Source organism: Thermobia domestica, chromosome 3 (assembly GCF_964235325.1).
Source record: "Thermobia domestica chromosome 3, izTheDome1.hap1.1, whole genome shotgun sequence".
NCBI classification, from domain to species: Eukaryota; Metazoa; Arthropoda; class Insecta; order Zygentoma; family Lepismatidae; genus Thermobia; species Thermobia domestica.
Genome location: NC_137456.1, coordinates 310,745,549 through 310,764,502, shown reverse-complemented (window position 1 = coordinate 310,764,502; position 18,954 = coordinate 310,745,549). Strand labels below are relative to the sequence as shown.

The window sequence follows — 18,954 nt, the reverse complement described above, 5'->3', positions numbered from 1 at the left end:
TTTTTACCAGGACGTAATCTTCAAACTCATCCCACAATGTGGTTAAGTGCCTCAGCCAATATGGAGGCTATGTCTAAAAATAACCTAATGTATGTACTATTTGTTGGATGTATTGGTTGTATGAAACAATATATACACGTTTCATTGAAGCCTATTAAACATGTAACCTTACTTTCCGATCACTTCTCGTAAATATCTTCCAAATGCTATAAGAAACATTATTTCAAAACCTATTAAATTATTATGAAGTTACACATCAACCTATAATCAATACAATTTTACGATATTCCATTTACTAAATCTAAAAAATAAAAATAAATAAAAAAAACAGTAAAACTTACATCTGGCTTGATTCTGTGGGAAGTAAACATCACCGTCCCATCAAATATATATCCACCGCCTATTGCACTACTGTGGTCTTTTAGCAGTGCTCGCTTTACAGCTGTTCTATCTTCTTCTGGAGCGAAATCAACTCTGTATTGGTACAAGCACCAATTAGTGTGTGTTAGCAAACGAAAATAATTTGAGGTCAAAATCACCTGCTGACCAGACGATCCTGAAAAATAATTTTAAATAATATTAATTGAATCCTCAAAAGTAACTTTTAACAAACAAATAGGGTATATAATCATTAGAAAAATATATTACATATCTCGTAAAAAAAATCTTCGTCGGTCCAATGCCAAAACCGCGAATGTGCAAATTTTGCTATTTTCACCTAAGTGCATTTTCATGTTATTTGGAGCATACAGATTTCAATACCAAAATCCCATTTGTGAAATATGAGCTTATTTGAAATTATCGTCAATTCTTAAAACATGTACCTAAGTCCATATACTGATTTTTCGGGGTAAGTTGATGCAAGTCAAATTTAGCACATTCGCGGTTTTGGCATCAGATCGACGATTATATAAAAATGAAAGTGACTATGCTTGTAACTTCATACGTCTTGAACCACCCGATCGATCTCGATCAAATTTTCAATATAGATGAGGTTCTAGCCTGGGATGGTTTTTATCATTTCACTTTGACGGTGCAACTTACGGGAGTGGGAGATATTTTAAAATGATTGAAAATTACTGATATTAGTGTCAAATCTATGGTTTTCGGGGTCGTCGAGATGAATAGTGACACTGCCGATGCTATTTAAAATGAAATGAAATCTTTAATTTTACGTCCCACGGTTATGCCGGTTAGACTAAAGGAGACGGTGATTATGAATAATGAATGAAATGGTGGAATGAAGAAAGTGGGAGGAAACGGGAGAACCCCGAGAAAACCCACGCACACGGTGTTTGTCCACCACAAAGTTCACTTGGCGGGAGCAGGGTTTGAACCCGAGACCCCTAACACCAGAGGTGAACGCTCTACCACTGAGCCACCGCGGCCCCCGATGCTATTTAAATCCAAATGTACCCATTTATGTCCAAAATGAAACATATTCTCCCCGTGCGAAGTACAGGTAGACTATTCTGCTAGTTCTATGTAAGTATGAATCCAATTTTTTTTTTCGGCCTTGAATTCTTTAAAAAAATATCTCAGTGGAAGAAAATATATCATGAATCGAAAATATTGAACGTCAAATATACCACCATACAAAACATTTAGAAACTACGCTAAAATCTGCAATTCACGAAAGAACATCTCTAAACACGTGAATTGTAGAAATGACGCCAGGTAACGTGCCTTATTAATACTTTTTACTAACATTGTGTATGGGTATATATACGTTTCACTAAATTAGCGTATATTTACACAAACATATATATATATATTTCTGTAAGTTTCCTTTCTTTCTTCAACTAGGCGATTTACTTAATTGGAAGATGAGAACATAATAAAAAAAGAACCATCTAACCGACTTTCTTAAATTAAGTTATCAAAGTAGACAGAAATTAAATCCAAGAAAGATGTAATTTTTCATACTCTCACATTTACGTTTGTACTATCTCAATGTTGCAAGTATGAAAATTATGGTAAACTTTTCTGTGAAAATCAGATAGTTGCTATTGCTGAATTTGTTTTGTAGGGTGATAATATTTTACTATGATTTACTTGGATTATTACTTACGATCCAAAACGAACAGAATTTACCTTGTTTACTTAGTAGCTGTGCAGGCTTCGTCAACACGGTATCTCGCATTTCTCTTCGCACTGGTGCTCCTGCACCACGACCTCCAACAGCACCTTCCTCCTCTGAAACGAAAGAGAATTGGTTTAAAGAATAGAATATACCTTAGAATTGAAACTCTAACTTCCTTAGATTCCAAACTTCTCAAAACAATTTTCTCTGACCAAGGAGAAAATAATTTGCAATAACTTAGAAAATGAAAGATACCAACTATAATCATTTTACGTAGATTCCTGTCTGCATTTTATGTATGAACATCTTGAGTGAAGACAAATAAATTTTTTCTTTAAAATTTCCCGCCAACAATGTATTACTCATCTGTTATTGTGGAAATGGCAGGAAAATAAAACTCTCATCTGTTATTGTGGAAATGGCAGGAAAATATAACTATTATTATATTTCAATAAAATTATAGGTTATCAAACTCGAGGTTCATTTCCGCAGAAACCCTACCAGTGGATCCCATTCATTCCAGATCAATTCTATCTGGATTGTTATAAAGCATCTCTGCAAGACTCATCCAACTTTTTACGAGGGGGATCCAACTAGTAATCAATTGTTCATACGTACAGCAATAAAAAAAAATAGCAACAGAAACCAAATAGGTATTTTAATGGTTGGCTAAGCTGAAATTGGTGTACAGTTAATGTTAGAAAAATATATTTTATACAATTTCCCTGACTTTCCCTGATCTCCAGCCTTCTTCACAGAGTTTCCCTGAACTGTACTATTTTTCCTGACTTTCCTGATTTCCTGACGAGTAGGAATCCTGTATTAAGACTTATAAGTAAGGAAAAGGTAACAACAGTGTAAATTGTTCAATAATCTTGTACACAGTTTTAGTTAATGAATGAGCATGTTTTAAACTTACTGTATATGTTGTATAGGATAAGCAAAACAAGTTTGAAATTAAACTTTACATTGTTGTCAGCAATCCCAAAACATGTAACAAAAATCAACATTGAACGCCCCATTTCTTCGACAACGTGATAAAAACAAGTCGTTTTATACGACATGTCGTAATAAGCAATGTCGTACTAAGCGATTTTTAAATACTTTTTACATAGGGTTTAGACGGGTCCGTTAGATTTCACCGTTATACGCAATACGTTGTTAAACGTGATGTTGTACAACTGGTTTCGACTGTATTATTAGACAGTCAAAAAGAATCATTGGATTGTTTATCCTCCGTTGATTACGCCATTGAAACCTGTTCTGAGAATCCAATCAATCAATAAGAATCAATTCCACAAAGCAAGAGATCAATCAATCACTTTACACAGCCAATTTAATATTAGAACGTGCATTATGAAACATGTAATTTATTTTTGCATGATTCTTTCCTTCTCTACATTTCAGTACTTCTCTTTTCGTAATTTTTTAAAAGGAAAAATTAATCTTTAAAATACCTCCGGTACTGAGATTCTTCAACAAAATTGATAGTGCACTTTATTCCTGGCGATTTCGTTGTGGAGGAGGGAGAATTACGGTATAGATATACCAGGGGCGGATCCTGGACCGACTTCTGGGGGGGAGCGGTGGGTTGTCATACTGTTACTTTTAAGGGCTCCAAACTCTGGGATGGGTTTTATTTATATATATAAAATAAGAAAGTTTCCTGCCCCCCCCCGAATCCGCCCCTGAGATATACAGGGTTTATCCAGAAAGTAGTAGGACTGATTTTTTTTTAATGTATTCACAATTTTGATACATCGACTTAATAGTTTTCAAAATATGTCCCTTCTGCATCAACACAACGTTTCCAGCGACTCTGCCAATCACTGGAGGCTCCCTGGAACGAGCCGTGGTGCCGTTCTTGCATGACCCTTTTCAGGGGGAAGAGGAAGAAGTCTGCTGGAGCCTTATCTGGACTGTAGGGTGGCTTGAGAAGCTATGTAATGCCATGTTTAGTCAGGAAGTCCATGACAACAAAGGCAGTGTGGCTCGGTGCATTATCATGGTGAAGCTTCCATGAGCAACAATTGCTGGACGGACGCAGAGGACTCATTTCCTGAGTATTTCAAGTGCTTCTACGTAGAATGCAGCATTCACAGTCTGACCAGGTGGTACAAACTCTCTGTGAACCATTCCTTTGCAGTCAAAAAAGATGATTAACATAAATTTCATTTTCAACTTGTTCATGCGAGCTTTGATCGACCCATGGCATCACTCCCATAAGCAGTCTTGATCATGACATGGGTCTCACTCGCAGTTTTACCCAGTTTGACGCAAAACTTCACCGCGTAACGCTACTCTAACAAACGATTTATTGTGGAGATGACAAGGCACCTTGAAAGGCGTTCACCTTAAACTCGATCTACACTCCGTGAAGGCTTGGAGACGACTGGTAACTGGTAGCTAAGACCCACCATCACCCAGCGCAGTAGCATCTCCTCCTTCACCACGTTTTGGCGGGAAAAAATGTCCTACTACTTTCCGAACAAATCCTGTACATCTATAAACCCCAAATGTATTACCCAATCGAGTTAGCATATATCATGAACGTGTCGAACTTTCGATCTACGTATAATTATTTGAATTTTTAAGTATTAAAGTGAAATTACTAAAGTAATTTAAGTATTTTTCCCCCTTAGTTTATTTCTTACTACTGTATTAAAAACTATAGGGAGATAATAAAATTACCGAAAATTAATTGCAGTGAAAACTTTATATCACCTCAAAGACATTAAAAAAGTTCATTTGAATTATTCATTATCACCACAATGCCCTTCAACTGCTTACTTATTTTCATGATATAATGAACCAGATTAGTTTTCTACTACTAATTTTACATCTTACAAAATAGCAAACTTAACAGTTTTCTAAATGCAAAATTTATCCTTTGAGGGAGGAACATCATCCTACACTGCTATGTAAGTCGTTAAAAAAACTAATTTTTTTTTTAAAAAAAAGTAGAATTATCTCTCAATCAATACTAAGTGAAATTAGTTACAATTGTTTTATTAATATAATAAACAGTATTACTAATTGTGGTAAGGTACAACACGCAAAATACAATTTGAACTCCCTAAATTTGAAACTACAGGTTTGCATTCAAAAATCCAGCAATGCCTGGACCTGAGGAGAGGCTGGATTTTCGATTATATAGAGATACATATAGAATCCGGGTTCTATATATTTAATAGAAAGTGACAACATGTACAGTTCTTTAAAGAAAGAAACTTAAGTACTAAATGTAAAGCAAATTAAATTTTGATGTTCATTAACTAAATAAAATAGTCCTCAAGAATTTTAGTTTAGTTTAATAAAATAGTTCTGTAGAATTTTGATTTAACTAAATAAAACAGTGACACACCAATGTGGTAAATTTGCAAAAGCTATTCTAAATCCATTCCGGAAATCTGAAGGACCAGATTACCGAAGGCCTAATTTCTTAATGTCAACCTGTACAACTAAACCCAATATTAGATTAAATATTCGAAATTGTTTAGAAATTAAAAAATAAATGGATTTTAGCTCTAGGAGTGCCTCGAGTTATCGGAAAAGAAGTTTTTAAATTCACTATTGAACTTAAACTTTTATCTTTACTGATAAATCTGAAGTTCTCATCTTTAAATTTCCAACTGAAAATCAATTTTACAGCTTTCGGTTTTCCAAAATTCATAGAATCACCAATGAATAAGCACTTTAATACTGTTTTCAAAAATGTATCAAACCTCTAAAAGTATTTTGTCAAGCTAGAAAAACAGACACCGGTAATTTTCAGTTATTTCCGTTATATCTAGGTGACAACATTAGCTAAAACTAGCTGTATATCATTGGAGTGTTCATTAATTTAGTTCAACATGGAGTACTTTGAAAAAAGTTCTGAAAAGCAACTTCACGGAACAAGGAAAGCAACAACCTAATACTCATAAAATATTACACTAAAATATTACTAATACTAAAAAATTCACTAATATTCAAGGAATATTTCTAGTTTGCATTTTCTGTAAATACCAGACCTGAACTTTCATTATATTAAGAAACGACAAAACGAACAGAAAATTATGCATAACTACAACATTAATTATCATTGTAAGTTTCTCTTTAGAATAGTTTTGTTCGCCCGAAAAGATTAGGATAGTCATGACTTTATTCTGTGAAATTTCTTTTACTCAGTTCAGATCACACTACGTGGGTACATGTATATCCTAACAGTGTTTCGCGGAACAAGAAAAGCTTCAACCCAAAAAATACTCCCAACCCAAAAAGCTACAACCCAAAAAATATAGTATACTAAAATATTACTAATACTAAAAAATTTACTAATATTCAAGGAATATTTCCAGTTTGCATTTTCTGTAGATTATTTTATTCAAATAAAACGCAAATAAATAAAAAATATTCCTACGTCAATATTTTCCCATTTCTTATCTCACACATGACTTAGACAACATTAAAGTTGGGTTAATACGGAATTAATTGAACCCTTTCTTATAATAACTAGTTTTTATTTGTAATATATGATTTCTGTAGGATATAAGTAAGCCGAAGATAAGAACATTTAATATAAGAAAATACGTACTCATGCTCATTTTAGCAAGACTTGCTGGCAATTCACTTTCAGCTGGTTCTCCACGTCCGCTTCCACGGACAGGAGCTCCACGTGCAACAGCATGAGGTGGCTCCTTCTGTGTAATCTATAATAGAAATTTATATTAGATTAGAAACCGCTTACAAACACTCAGGAAATAACTAATGTAGGCTGTGAAAACAAAGTTAGAAGGAATTAGTAATTGATGAGTTTTACAGAAAAAAGACGTAATGCACTTTTACCTACGTCTCTGACAAAGAGTTCGTTTAATTTCTCCACTTTTTCGCAACCCTATTAGTTTTGTTAGAGACCTACACTAAAGATATAAAATGGATCAGCCTAGGAAACATATAAATTTAAATCAGTCTACGCAATAAACAATTATATATGAACATACACACGCTATTAAGATTATCAGCTGTTGAGCAGTTTCACGGTCCAACTCCTAAGGCGTCATTAGATCCTGATAACATAACCATACATAACCATAAACCATACCTATAAAATCTGCTAACTTGCTACTAAAATTCATTACTTTCAAAATTATAAATAAAAAAAAAAAAAAAAAAAGCCATCCTAGCGGTAAAACACAATAAAATGCTATAGTATTGTATTACAAAACAGACTTTAGAAGTTACTTTTTCAAGTGTCCTTTTATTGCTATGTGCTAGCTCAATTTTCGGAGATCAGAACTGCTACCTTCCTCTGACTCTGTTAGCCAATAATGGGTCTACACCTGAATTGTCACATATTCAAAGCAACGAGAAAATTACTTTACTCAAAATTTATTATATTTTATGGCAAAAAAAGCACTATGTACAGGGCGTAGCATATACACACACATTTTAACACACATTTTTCACAGCAAATGTTGGAAATGTCCCATGAGCCTCCAAATGTCCCCCACCCCCACGATTCAGGTGTATAGACTTTTTGAACGCTCTGTATAATAAAGCGCTTAAAAGCAGAAAATAATTTATTACTATTTTATATTTATATAGCTACTATATATATCTAAGAAATAAGTTTGTGCCGAGCCAAACAAATTAATGTCTAATATAAAATTAGTTTGGATGGTAATTTTCTGAGGCGTTTATTTGTTTAGCTTGGCACAGATTTCAAAAATTTTTATGGACAATAGTAATGAAAACATGTAAAAATCTTTGTCAAATCTACTTCCTTCAATTAGTGTCTGGTGGTTGGTAACAGGATTAATTGCCTAAATTATATTAGGGAGTCAATCATCCGATTAAGATACCCAGGACACATGACAAGGGATAGTGGTTGTTAATCCTTAACAAAAATGTGTCAAACTTTATCTACCTTATATATCAAAAATCTTCAATACTTTATTTTGTATATTAAAATAATAATTGCTAATTGTTGCTATAGGATATACATTGAATAACCCACATATAACAGGAATTGTGTACTTATGGAAGCTATAGAACACAATGCTCAAGAAAAATGGCTTGCTTTGAGCCTCAATGTCATTACTTTAATTGAACATTTCCTTCCAATCTGGGAACATCAGAATTATTTTTATTACTGCATTACCAAAACCTTATTGTACCCGTTCTTAAAGGTGTACCCACGAAATTAAGAATTCTTTCAAACTGTTTGAATGTTCACTGACATTTTATCGATGACTACTATTGGGTACTAAACTTATCGTTAACTTCCTCTGGAACCCTTCTACAAGAAGTGAAAACCCTCACTTCTCAAGCTGTGATAAACTTTACATCTTGACAAAATAAGTTACAAAGTTGTTAAATTTTTCGCACTTTCGAAGGTTGATATACATATTCTTCCTGTTCGTAAAAAATTCGATGCAATTGTCTTGGTAACATTCATTCACTTTTTTGCCTGTTGTAAAGGAAATAATCAGTTTAAACTCATAAAATCTTGAGTTTAAATTCAAGATATTTGTACCAACTTCTCTACGAACAGAAAGTATATATATCAAGAAAAGTGAGTTAGCTTGTGCCTTCATATTTGTTCCTTTAATTGAATATTTCACTTCTCGCTGAGAACGCCGGCAGTAACAGCTTTTTTACTGCGTCATCGGATCCTCTTATAAAGTACAATTTACACAGAGTATTCCGTACACTTGATTTCGATTTTTAATTCCCTTTAATTTTTGCCACTGTATTTAGAATTCACTCACTAACTATACTTCAAATTAACAATTTATGGGGAATTCCACAATATGTCTTTTATTTTTTTCTCTTTAATGTGGATGTTTACATAACCTGTTACTTTGAAGAATACATGATTCTTAACAAAATAATTCTGATCTTTTCCCCCGACTTTTCACTGATCTCAAGGTGCCAGATCAACCATTTTCCCAGACTTGCGGCATTTAATGAGATAAAGGTGCACTATTGACAATACTTGTAAGAGCTAAATAAGGACTTGTTTAATAACAATTGGTAAGCAAACACGTGAGCTAAACAAAGAATTACTATTTGCGTTATTAAATAAATTTTATGGAACAGCATTATAAGCTAATGAATACATTTCTTTTAAACAGAAATTGGCCACCCTTCTCCCCAATGAGTAGATGTAACGTTAGGATTTTCAGGAAAGTTTCAAGATATTGCTTCAGTTGAAAAACAAAGAATCCGAAAAATTTAGTAAATAAAGTAAAACACAAATAATGACCTTAATGAGATATTTCAATTTTCCTTCAAATTCCATTAAAATAGGATATTGAAAGAATGTTTTACTTTTGCATATGCAAGTAGTATTTAAAGGTTTGACATAATAAAGATTTGGGGGAAGGGATATTACCGTTGTCAAATTCTCTAAACCTCCATTTTTTGTTCAATTTTTGACCAAAAAAAAAAAATTATGTTAAATGTACAAAAACTTATTTTATACAAAATGTTTAAAAAAAAAAGACAAATGATACCAGCAGTAGCTAAGTAGCACTATATGAAAGCTACTAACAATAACAAGTATGTTTATATACTTATGGTTTTAAAATTATTAGAATAATTTTCTTGCAAATTTATTCAATGTAAAAAAAAAAAAACTATAAAATATTAGAATGTAAATGAAACATTAAATATTACTAAGTGACATAATTGTTTACATTGACTGATTCAGACTTGCATTATCTGCTTGATTGGTTCCAGTGTATGAATTATCGACTTGTCTCAGTATATAACCGAAACTATTTCTTAAGCACAATCTCTAATTTTCCCTGATTACCAGGTTAGGTTACAATTTTCCCTGTTCATATTATTTCGTTTTCCGACTTTTCCAGGATTTTCCTGATTCCCAGATTTGTTAGAACCCTGAGAATAATCTTTTCATTAAAAAAAAATAATAATAAGTGGACTGTTAAATACAGTGGTCATAATTAGGAGAATTAAAAATCGAAATTAAGTGTACGGAATATTCGAAGTACAGGATCTTGTAAAGCAGTAAAAAGATAAAAATTCCTGATGACGATCCCAATACGAAAATAATCAAAGAAACAAATATGAAGGCACAAGCTAGCTACTTTCTTACGAATATGCACCCAACAGCACTATCAGTAAATATACATTAACCTTAAAATAGAGAGGTTTATTAACATTATCACACACTTAGTTTTTAGAGGAGTTCCAGAGAAAGGTGGGAATCTAATCATATTTTACCAGTTTGTAGCCAATAGATATCATTGATAAATATATCAGCAATTTATAAGATTATTTTTCAATTCCCCGGATATAAGGTAAGATCTCTTACTTGAGTTAACTGAATATTGGTTTAGCTGAATTTTCTAAATATTTAATACATCACTATAAAGATCCATAAATCAAAATGGTGCAATATTAAAAAATCCTAATGCACAACATTTAGTAGAAAATGGTATTGGTTGTAAAATATCTCCACAATTATTATTATAAAAACATTTCTTTCGAAGTAATTTTTTAAACACAAAATTTGAATTACAAACTAGCATCTAAATTAAATCATTCATGAAAATTTGAATTGAAAATATGTTTACTTACTGGTTTTGCACCAACTGGTTTCGCAACAGTTGCGGCCTGTGCGGCTTCCCGAGAAGATACTTCACCCGGACGGCGCACTTCAGTGCTCTGTGGTTTAGCACGTACGCGTCCTCTCGCACGGGAAGTGGGTTTCGGCTGATCTGCCATCTTCAGATAACCAATATAGGATCTAAAACAAAATTAGTGAAATTACAATATATGGTACTGAATTAACAAAAGAGACACTGACCAAAGCTTAAAACTTTACTTTATTTTAAATTATAATTTGTAACTGTTTCGGATATCTAGCATATCCTTCTTCCGACACGATCGAAATTAATGAAAATACAGACATATATATAAATGTTGTTATAACAGAGTTTAAATTCTTTAACCTCGTGTCTGAAGAAGGATATGCTAGATATCCGAAACAGTTACAAATTATAATTTAAAATAAAGTAAAGTTTTAAGCTTTGGTCAGTGTCTCTTTTGTTAAAACAATTAATCCAAAGCAATGAATAGTCTTACTAACGGTACTGAAATATATTTTACGTAGCATGAAACTTAATTAGAAGAAAAAAATCTGCAACGACACAAAATAAAATCAAAACGAGTGAAGAGAACTAAGCTGAGAAACTGTCTAATAACTGGAGTTCGATGTGTTTAAGAGACAAAAAGATACACAACTGCGCAAGTGAAATCACTGCACAGAGTTATACACATTTTGAAAATAAACGGATAATTATAAGAAGACTAAAGCATTTAATTTAGTCCAATTTAGTTCACTGTATCACAAATTACAATTTAATTCAATTTGTATGGACATGATGAAATTCATGAATATGAAGATTCATTGAAAAGGATTCCTAGAAAAACGTAAATTAACATATTCTTAGAAATTAAGTTAGTGCAGCACTAATGTAAAAATCTATATACATAAATTCGTTACGTAGCTAAGAAATAGAGTTTCTGTGTTAGGAAAAAAACTACTAGTACAGGGTTTCTACTGATCCAGAAAAATCTATTTCCCTGACTTCTCGCTGACTTTTTCTTACCTTTGGCAGGAAATTCTGACTTTTATGACAGGTGTCGGACGGTGAACATTTATTCTATAGAGACAAATAATAATCAATTGCTCATACGTACATTTCACTTACCACTCATAAAAATCTGAGCAACGTTCCATACTGTGATTTTTAATGGTTGGCTAAGCTGAAATTGGTGTACAATTAATGTTAGAAAAAATATATTTTATAAAATTTTCCTGATTTCCAGTCTTTTTCCCTAAGCTTCCGTGACCTGCACCATTTTCCCTGAATTTTCCCTGACTTCCCTGACAGTAGGAGCCCCGAAAGTATCGAAAATATTACGCAATATTCATAATTTTCACCATGTAATAAACGTATAATGTCAAGACTGGCTTATAAAAACGAGTTAAGCCTTTGTGTGGCCCTGATGAAAAATGCCCAATCATTCTATTTGAAATATTAAAAAGAGAAAACATTGGAACGAACATCATTATGTGAGTATAGTAGTTACAAAATTGTTTTCTTTTAAGCACATTCACTTCTGACGATTACCGTAATGTAACAAAAACGTATTTGTGAATACATGGATATATTGAAGATGCCTCGTCAACAACGAGACTTTGGATTAATACAGTAAATTGCACACAAAAGTTTTGTCACTTACCATTTTTACAACGTTCATTGTCCATCAAGGGATTTTGTGACTTAAGCGTTTTGTAGCATTCATTATGGTTCAGAAAATAGAACTTGTCGCAAGAACCTTTTCTGAACATGTCCAGAAAAAGAATATTTCTTCTGTATCTGAAATTATTAACTACCACCAAATTTTTTGGTTCACTTAAGAATAACTAACCTGAATTTGAAATTTGCGATCATCTGCGATATCTAATTACCGTATCTAATATAGCATCGATATTTTAATTAATTATCGAATTGTCGAGCGTATGGAACAGATTATAAAAGTATAACGGAATACTCACTTACTAATGTTCAAACCAATTTTTCTTTCAATTGACTCAGGAACAATTAGTAAGAGTAATTTGTCATAGTATCGAAACCCTAAACAATAAATAAAAAATATTAAATAAAAAAAAGCTATGCATGTGTCACGTAGTTTATGTGAGATCTTGCTTTAACTTCATTACCTGAAACAACCAACAACTGATCGATAATATTTCATTTATAGTAATGTAACGTCCATAATTATTAATTTAACAATGACCGTATTTTACTTCTTCATCAAATTATTTGCATGATGTGTTATCAAGAAAACGGTCCCTACTCTATGAATAAAGTTTGTTATCTTTAAACAACGAGGAAATAAATAAATACATGATCATTTTTTAATTTCAACTTTAATTTATTTTGTTTTAACACGCGTTTTTAATGCACTGACTGCTTTTATTACAATTATTGTAGTATAATCTTAGGGTTAAGTTCCAAAGTTGGTGTTCCGTTGCCAGTAAAATTTTGGAAATTTACTAGGAAGAAAAGGATAATTTGCTCGTTGTGTGCTTAATAATATATACGGAGAGTGGAAATTGTATTTATTTTTTTTAAATATAAGCGGTTATAAACATTCGACAAGAAGCGGAAACTACTTCGCGTAAGGGTTGGATTGTGGGAAAGTAACGAGAACGAGTATTTGTATTCTGAACATGGCTGCAGGAGTACAGAGACGCATTTGGTATCCTTACACAGAAACAAGAAATTACATCATTAATTTGAACAAAATCGGCTCAAACTTTCCTGACCCTAAACTAGTCCGACTCTACCTTATCCTACTCCCTTACATTCTTTTAAAGCGGTTTTAAAAATTTATTTTTAAATTTTCGAAGCTGTTATTTACGCTTTCTGTCGAAAATCAAACGGACGACCAATTTCGGAATAAATATTTAATCTTAGTTGTTATATTTTTATGATTTTACATTTCAATATGAAACAATCAAATATTGTTCCTATTTACGGTTTCATCCAAATTTATAATAATATAAGTTTTCTTAATTATTATTTATTATTATTTTCGTTATATTCTTTTTTATTATTAGTGTATAGCATTGCAAATATAATTTAATTTCCAACCATCCTCATTGTTCAATGTCTATCAGAGGAAGATTTGAAATAAGTAATATTTGCAATCTTTTACACTAATAAGAAAAAAAAAGATTTTAAAAAATAATAAATAATGTAGCTAAATATAATAATTAAATAAACAGTCCGTAATTATTAATTTAACAATGACCGAAATAAACAGTTGTATTATTATTAATTTGAATGAAATCGTAAATCGTAATTTGATTGTTTCATATTGAAATGTAAAATTACAAAAATCTAACAATTAAAATCATATTACAATAATTGTACAATTCCACGAATTACTAAACTCTTGAAGAAGAACGCAGTCAGTGGGTTTCAAAAGTAAGTTAAAATAAAACACGTATGGAATATAGAAATAAGTAAATAAATAAATACAGTCTATCTCCGTGAAAATTATGTGGAAGATATAAAACTCTGATCGTGTTTCTGCAATATATGTTAACAATTAGTAGATAAAAAAATTATACTCAATCATATAGCAGAACATGCCGCGATCTGCGATGTGATCGCAGAAAATTTGTCAGAGCTAAAAAATAAATAATAAAAAGCCAACAGAAAAGTATAAAAACATGCCTGCAATACATAGGTCTTAAATGCACGGACGACTCGCATAAATATATTTTAAACTGTTTTCTACGTCGCGTAAAGCGTATTTTTAACAATCACAAGTGTTTCTTCTGCAGAAATTTTTTACAGAATTCCTGCAGAAAATTTCTGACTTACAAGCTCATTGCAGAAAGTCAAAGAGAGTTCTGCCATCGGGATACTCAAAGAAAAAATTCTCAACACATTAGTGAGAAAACGGACTTCAGGGGAAAAAAAAAAAACTTTAAGGGAAATATCGGTGGGAGAAATGAAAAAGGCGAACTATAAACCAAAGATAACGGAAAACAAAATAAAGAACGATAATATCAAACAGATCCCACCGAAAAAAAGGAGGAAAATACTGTTATGTAAAATAGGCTATGTAATTGAAAGGAAAACATCTTTAGTGCCATATTTTCTCATTTTCGTATTGGATACATTGATGTTAGATAAAAATGGGCTTCAGAAATGCTCTAATGAAGTTCTCAATTCCAAACATCAATTCCAAGCTTTCATGTATATAAAAATTTAACTGACAGCCTACTTTTCCCTACAGTGCTTCGTCAACCATGTCAATGTATTTTGGCCATTTCTCAATTAAATAATTATCTACTAAAAATCTCTTTGCAAGTAACCACTTACCCTCCAATAAAATCAATTTTACAATCACAATATCTATGACATTGTATTTTTACTAAGTGCACTATTTTTAAATATATCTTAACAAGAACTCATTTGTTCAGCTAGCCAATCAAATCCTTCTTATCCCCACCCAACACAAAATCAAATCGTCTATACATTTCGATATAGATGTATGAGAACACAAGGCTATAATAGAATGAGTTGATTTTAGTTTAGCGTCCCTTTCAGCAGCGAGGCTATGAGACGTGGTCCTACTGATTAACGTGGAATCCGAACCGCATGAACACCCGCCGGGAATCCAACCCGGGTCTCCCACGCCAATAGAACTCGCAACATGGGTTGACCAAATTTTTTTTAAAGTAATTTCAGATACCATAATTTCGACCGGTTCTCCTGTGTAATGCTTATTTCTATCACAACTACCGTACCGGTAATATTGTTACTCTATCTTTTTTTTAAATTTACTAATCAGAAGTGCTGTACGGACTTGAGTTGCGGTAGCTCAGTAATAGAACGCTCATCTGTAGTGTGTGAGGTCTCTGGTTCGATTCCAACTCGCCCTAAGTGGCCTTTGTGTGGGTTGTTGCGGCTCTCCCATTTCCTCCCACTTTCTTAATTCCCCCATTTCATTTATTCGTATCACCTTTAGCCTGTACAGCATAACATGGGACGTTCACACGGATTGAACCCTATGGGTAGGATTCTATAACCTGGTCCACATTCATTGAGCAAATAAAGTAAAGTAATCAACCTGGCTATTAACCCACCTTCACTCACTATCGCTCGCTCGGCATTACCACTTAAATTGAGTATTGAGCTTTGATGAAGAAGAAAGGAACCAACCTGACTAATAACTCACCTTTACCTGTATGTGCGGACCAGCATTTTACAACCTTCCCAACACTATGTAACCTACAACATCGTAGAGTAGTTTTGCTTGACTCGAATGGCTTCTTAGTTACTCTTACACTTTTGAATCTTCAGAACGTATTGCCATTCTCCACCAATATCACCTCGAGTGAAAATCGACAAACGTACGCAATTATATATGTTGAAGATCTGCCTATGTTTAAAATCTAGTTTTTTTTTTTTTTTTTTTTTTTTTTTTTTTTTTTTTTTTTTTTTTAAATCTGACCACAGATGCATATTCACACAAACACACGTGTTCTTTTACACATTAGTAAATATAAGATGAACACGCTCTGGTCAGCTCTCTTGGGTCTACCCTAGGAGCTAAGCGATTGGAACGAAACTTGTAGATTCATAGGTCTTCAGCCTACGATAAAAAATACTAACAAAAATTCTACTGGCACATACAAAGAAAGAGAGGGTGGGGCATGACCTCAAAAAATTGACCAAATGGAACAAAACTTACTAATTTTAATCTGTGTAACGTCTTGAGCACAGAAATAATTTTTAAATTTTTCTATTCCTATTTGAAGGGACATAGGGGCATATTCCCCCATAAAATACAGCTCTTGGGTCTAGCCTAGAAGTTGAGTACTTGGAACCAAACTTACAGGATTCATAGCTCTTCAGCCTACGATGAAAATGCTAAAATTTTGTATTTTTCAATGGAAAATTTATTTTTCCAATATTTTTATTGTAGACTAGAGCCATGAATCCTGCAAATTTCGTTTCGATTACTCAACTCCTAGGCTGGACCCAAGAGCTTAACCATAGTATTTTATGAGCAAATATACCTCCCCCTCCTTATGCTCCTTCAAAATAGACACCGTGTGCGTGGGTTTCCTCGGGGTTCTCCCGTTTCCTCCCACTTCTTCATTCCATTTCATTCATTTCTCATGATCACCGTCTCCTTTAGCCTAGCCGGCATAACCGTGGGACGTAAAACTCAAACATTTCTTTTTTCTTCCAAATAGGAATAGAAAAAAATTAAAATTAAGTTACTTCTGTTCTCAGGACGTTACGCAGATTAAAATTTGAAAGTTTTGTTCCATTTGGACATTTTCTTTTGGTCATACCCCCGTCCCCCCTTTGCATGTGCCAATGGAAAATTTCTTTTGCATTTTTATCGTAGGCTGAAGAGCTATGAATCCTACAAATTTCAGTCCTATCGCTCAAGTCCTAGTTTAGACCCAAGAGCCGAACCCTTACCCATGCTTTTATTACTAGAATAATAGATTATTGAAAAAAAATATCTCAATCGTTTGAAACATATCAAATAAAACAGATACTTTATAGAACAACTGAAAGCTTTGCACACGAATCCAAAAAAAATCTGAATTTTCTAAATTCTTCCAGGTTGCAAATATGGCGGCAATTTTCCAAGGTCAAATAATTTTCAGTAATTTACGTCATTTTCCGACCTATACTTCCCATCCTACTTTAGCCTAAGATTAAAATGCTGGTAAAAGAAAGTATATTCAAATAACCTTCACACCTTCAAATAATTACGAAGAATATTATGCCTAATATTCAAGTACTTATTCTATTAGCATCAAATATGCCACCAGCCACCACGTGCAACTAGACTAAACAATTTCTCAATTTATTTCATAACATTTCTCATGTGTCACACCTATACGTTTTACATTTTTATTAACTACACTAACTAGATATATTTCAACAATGATCAAGCACGCGGACCCCCATAAAGTAAGATATTATTTAAAATTTCACACCACGTATACACTTCAGCATCCTTACCTTTCCAACTATCGAAGAACAATGGCGATTAGATAAGTGAAGATGCCTGGTTGTTATTGGTGAAAAAACAAAGATTTAATGCTATTTGCTTGAAATCAACCAATCAAGTAAAGCAACGCTAGAGACATGCAACAAAGACATTTCCATCTCATTGGCCTTCGCTGAAATTTGCTGTTGTTTTACAGTCGAAAGGCTTTGTCTGTGTTTGCATTGTTCTTGAGTTGAAAATTAGCTGTAGTTGCTGGATTAAAGTGTATGACACCCCTCTCTCTCTTTTACCAAGGGTTTCTGTTACAATCAATGTTGCAAATTCATTACTTTTCCACTAAATATAGTGCTTTTGGTAAAATGGAACACTTTTGCTATTGCACACAAAGCTTGAGATCAAATTAAGCTACTAATGAACTATAGAACTGAAGGTTGATAATTAAATTCATGCAATTTACACTTAATTCTCACTGAGTATTTGTTGTCGTTACTATTAAGATTGACGATGTTAAGAACTTTTCAGATCGGGACTTATTATTGATTGATTAATTGGATTTAACGAGCCTTTTCAGAATTGATACTGCATAAGAGGATACGAACCAGTCAGGGACGTACACAGAGGGTGGGTCCTGGGGATTCGGACTGCCCAAAATTCAGACTTCCTTGTAAATTTAAGCCAATTTCAGAGGGATTTTATAAATTTTAATAGGCCTATTTATACCCATAATGAATTTGGATTCACACAAAAGCTTTGGACTCCTCTCGAACTAAATTCCTGCGTACGTACCTGGAACAAGTCTTTGTTTCCGAGGCCTGGTTTGAAAAAAAAAAAAAAACATGAAAAGAACAGAAAGAAAAAAGAAATATTTAGTTTAACGTCCCACATTTGTGCTCTTTCGTGACCAGTGATGTTTCCAGGGATCGCCGGCTCAGGCCCGTATCCAAGAGGGGTTTAGGGGGACCGGGCCCCCTAAATGTTTGCTGCCCCCCTAAAATTTTCACGGTAGGCTTGCAAATGAACTATAATATGGTTGGATCGGGCCCCCCTAACTTCAGCCGCCCCCCCAACTTCAGCCGCCCCCCCCCCCTACATTTTTGGGCTGGCTACCGGCCTGCGCCGGTTACGATCTCTTGTGGTGGCTAGGGGGAATTTCCCCCAGGATCCACAAAATACCTCCCTGATAACCACATATATCCTTTAGTGCTCAATGAAGATTCCCAGTATTTTCGCAACATTATTCATCCCTAGTCGCGTTGGAGGGGCGGACCCTAAGGGGCCCAAGGACTTTTAAA

General features: G+C 33.4%; 1 protein-coding gene across 3 annotated transcripts in view; it reads right to left on the bottom strand.

Annotated features, from left to right (window-relative positions):
• Nucleotides 1-17,887, bottom strand: part of LOC145681145 (piwi-like protein Siwi) — a 72,725-nt gene extending 54,838 nt beyond the window's left edge. Inside the window, exons 1-5 of one of the 3 annotated variants that reach the window (XM_081752582.1) lie at nucleotides 17,674-17,887; nucleotides 10,673-10,841; nucleotides 6,660-6,774; nucleotides 2,095-2,196; nucleotides 342-556 (exon numbers count right to left, since the gene is read on the bottom strand). In XM_081752582.1, the coding sequence (XP_081608708.1) occupies nucleotides 342-556; nucleotides 2,095-2,196; nucleotides 6,660-6,774; nucleotides 10,673-10,819 (579 nt within the window). In that variant the 5' untranslated portion in view covers nucleotides 10,820-10,841; nucleotides 17,674-17,887. Of the gene's footprint in view, nucleotides 1-341; nucleotides 557-2,094; nucleotides 2,197-6,659; nucleotides 6,775-10,672; nucleotides 10,873-15,862; nucleotides 16,027-17,673 lie in introns of those variants that run through there. The other 2 variants (XM_081752583.1, XM_081752581.1) reach the window with 2 other exon arrangements.
• Between the last annotated feature and the right edge of the window lie 1,067 nt (nucleotides 17,888-18,954).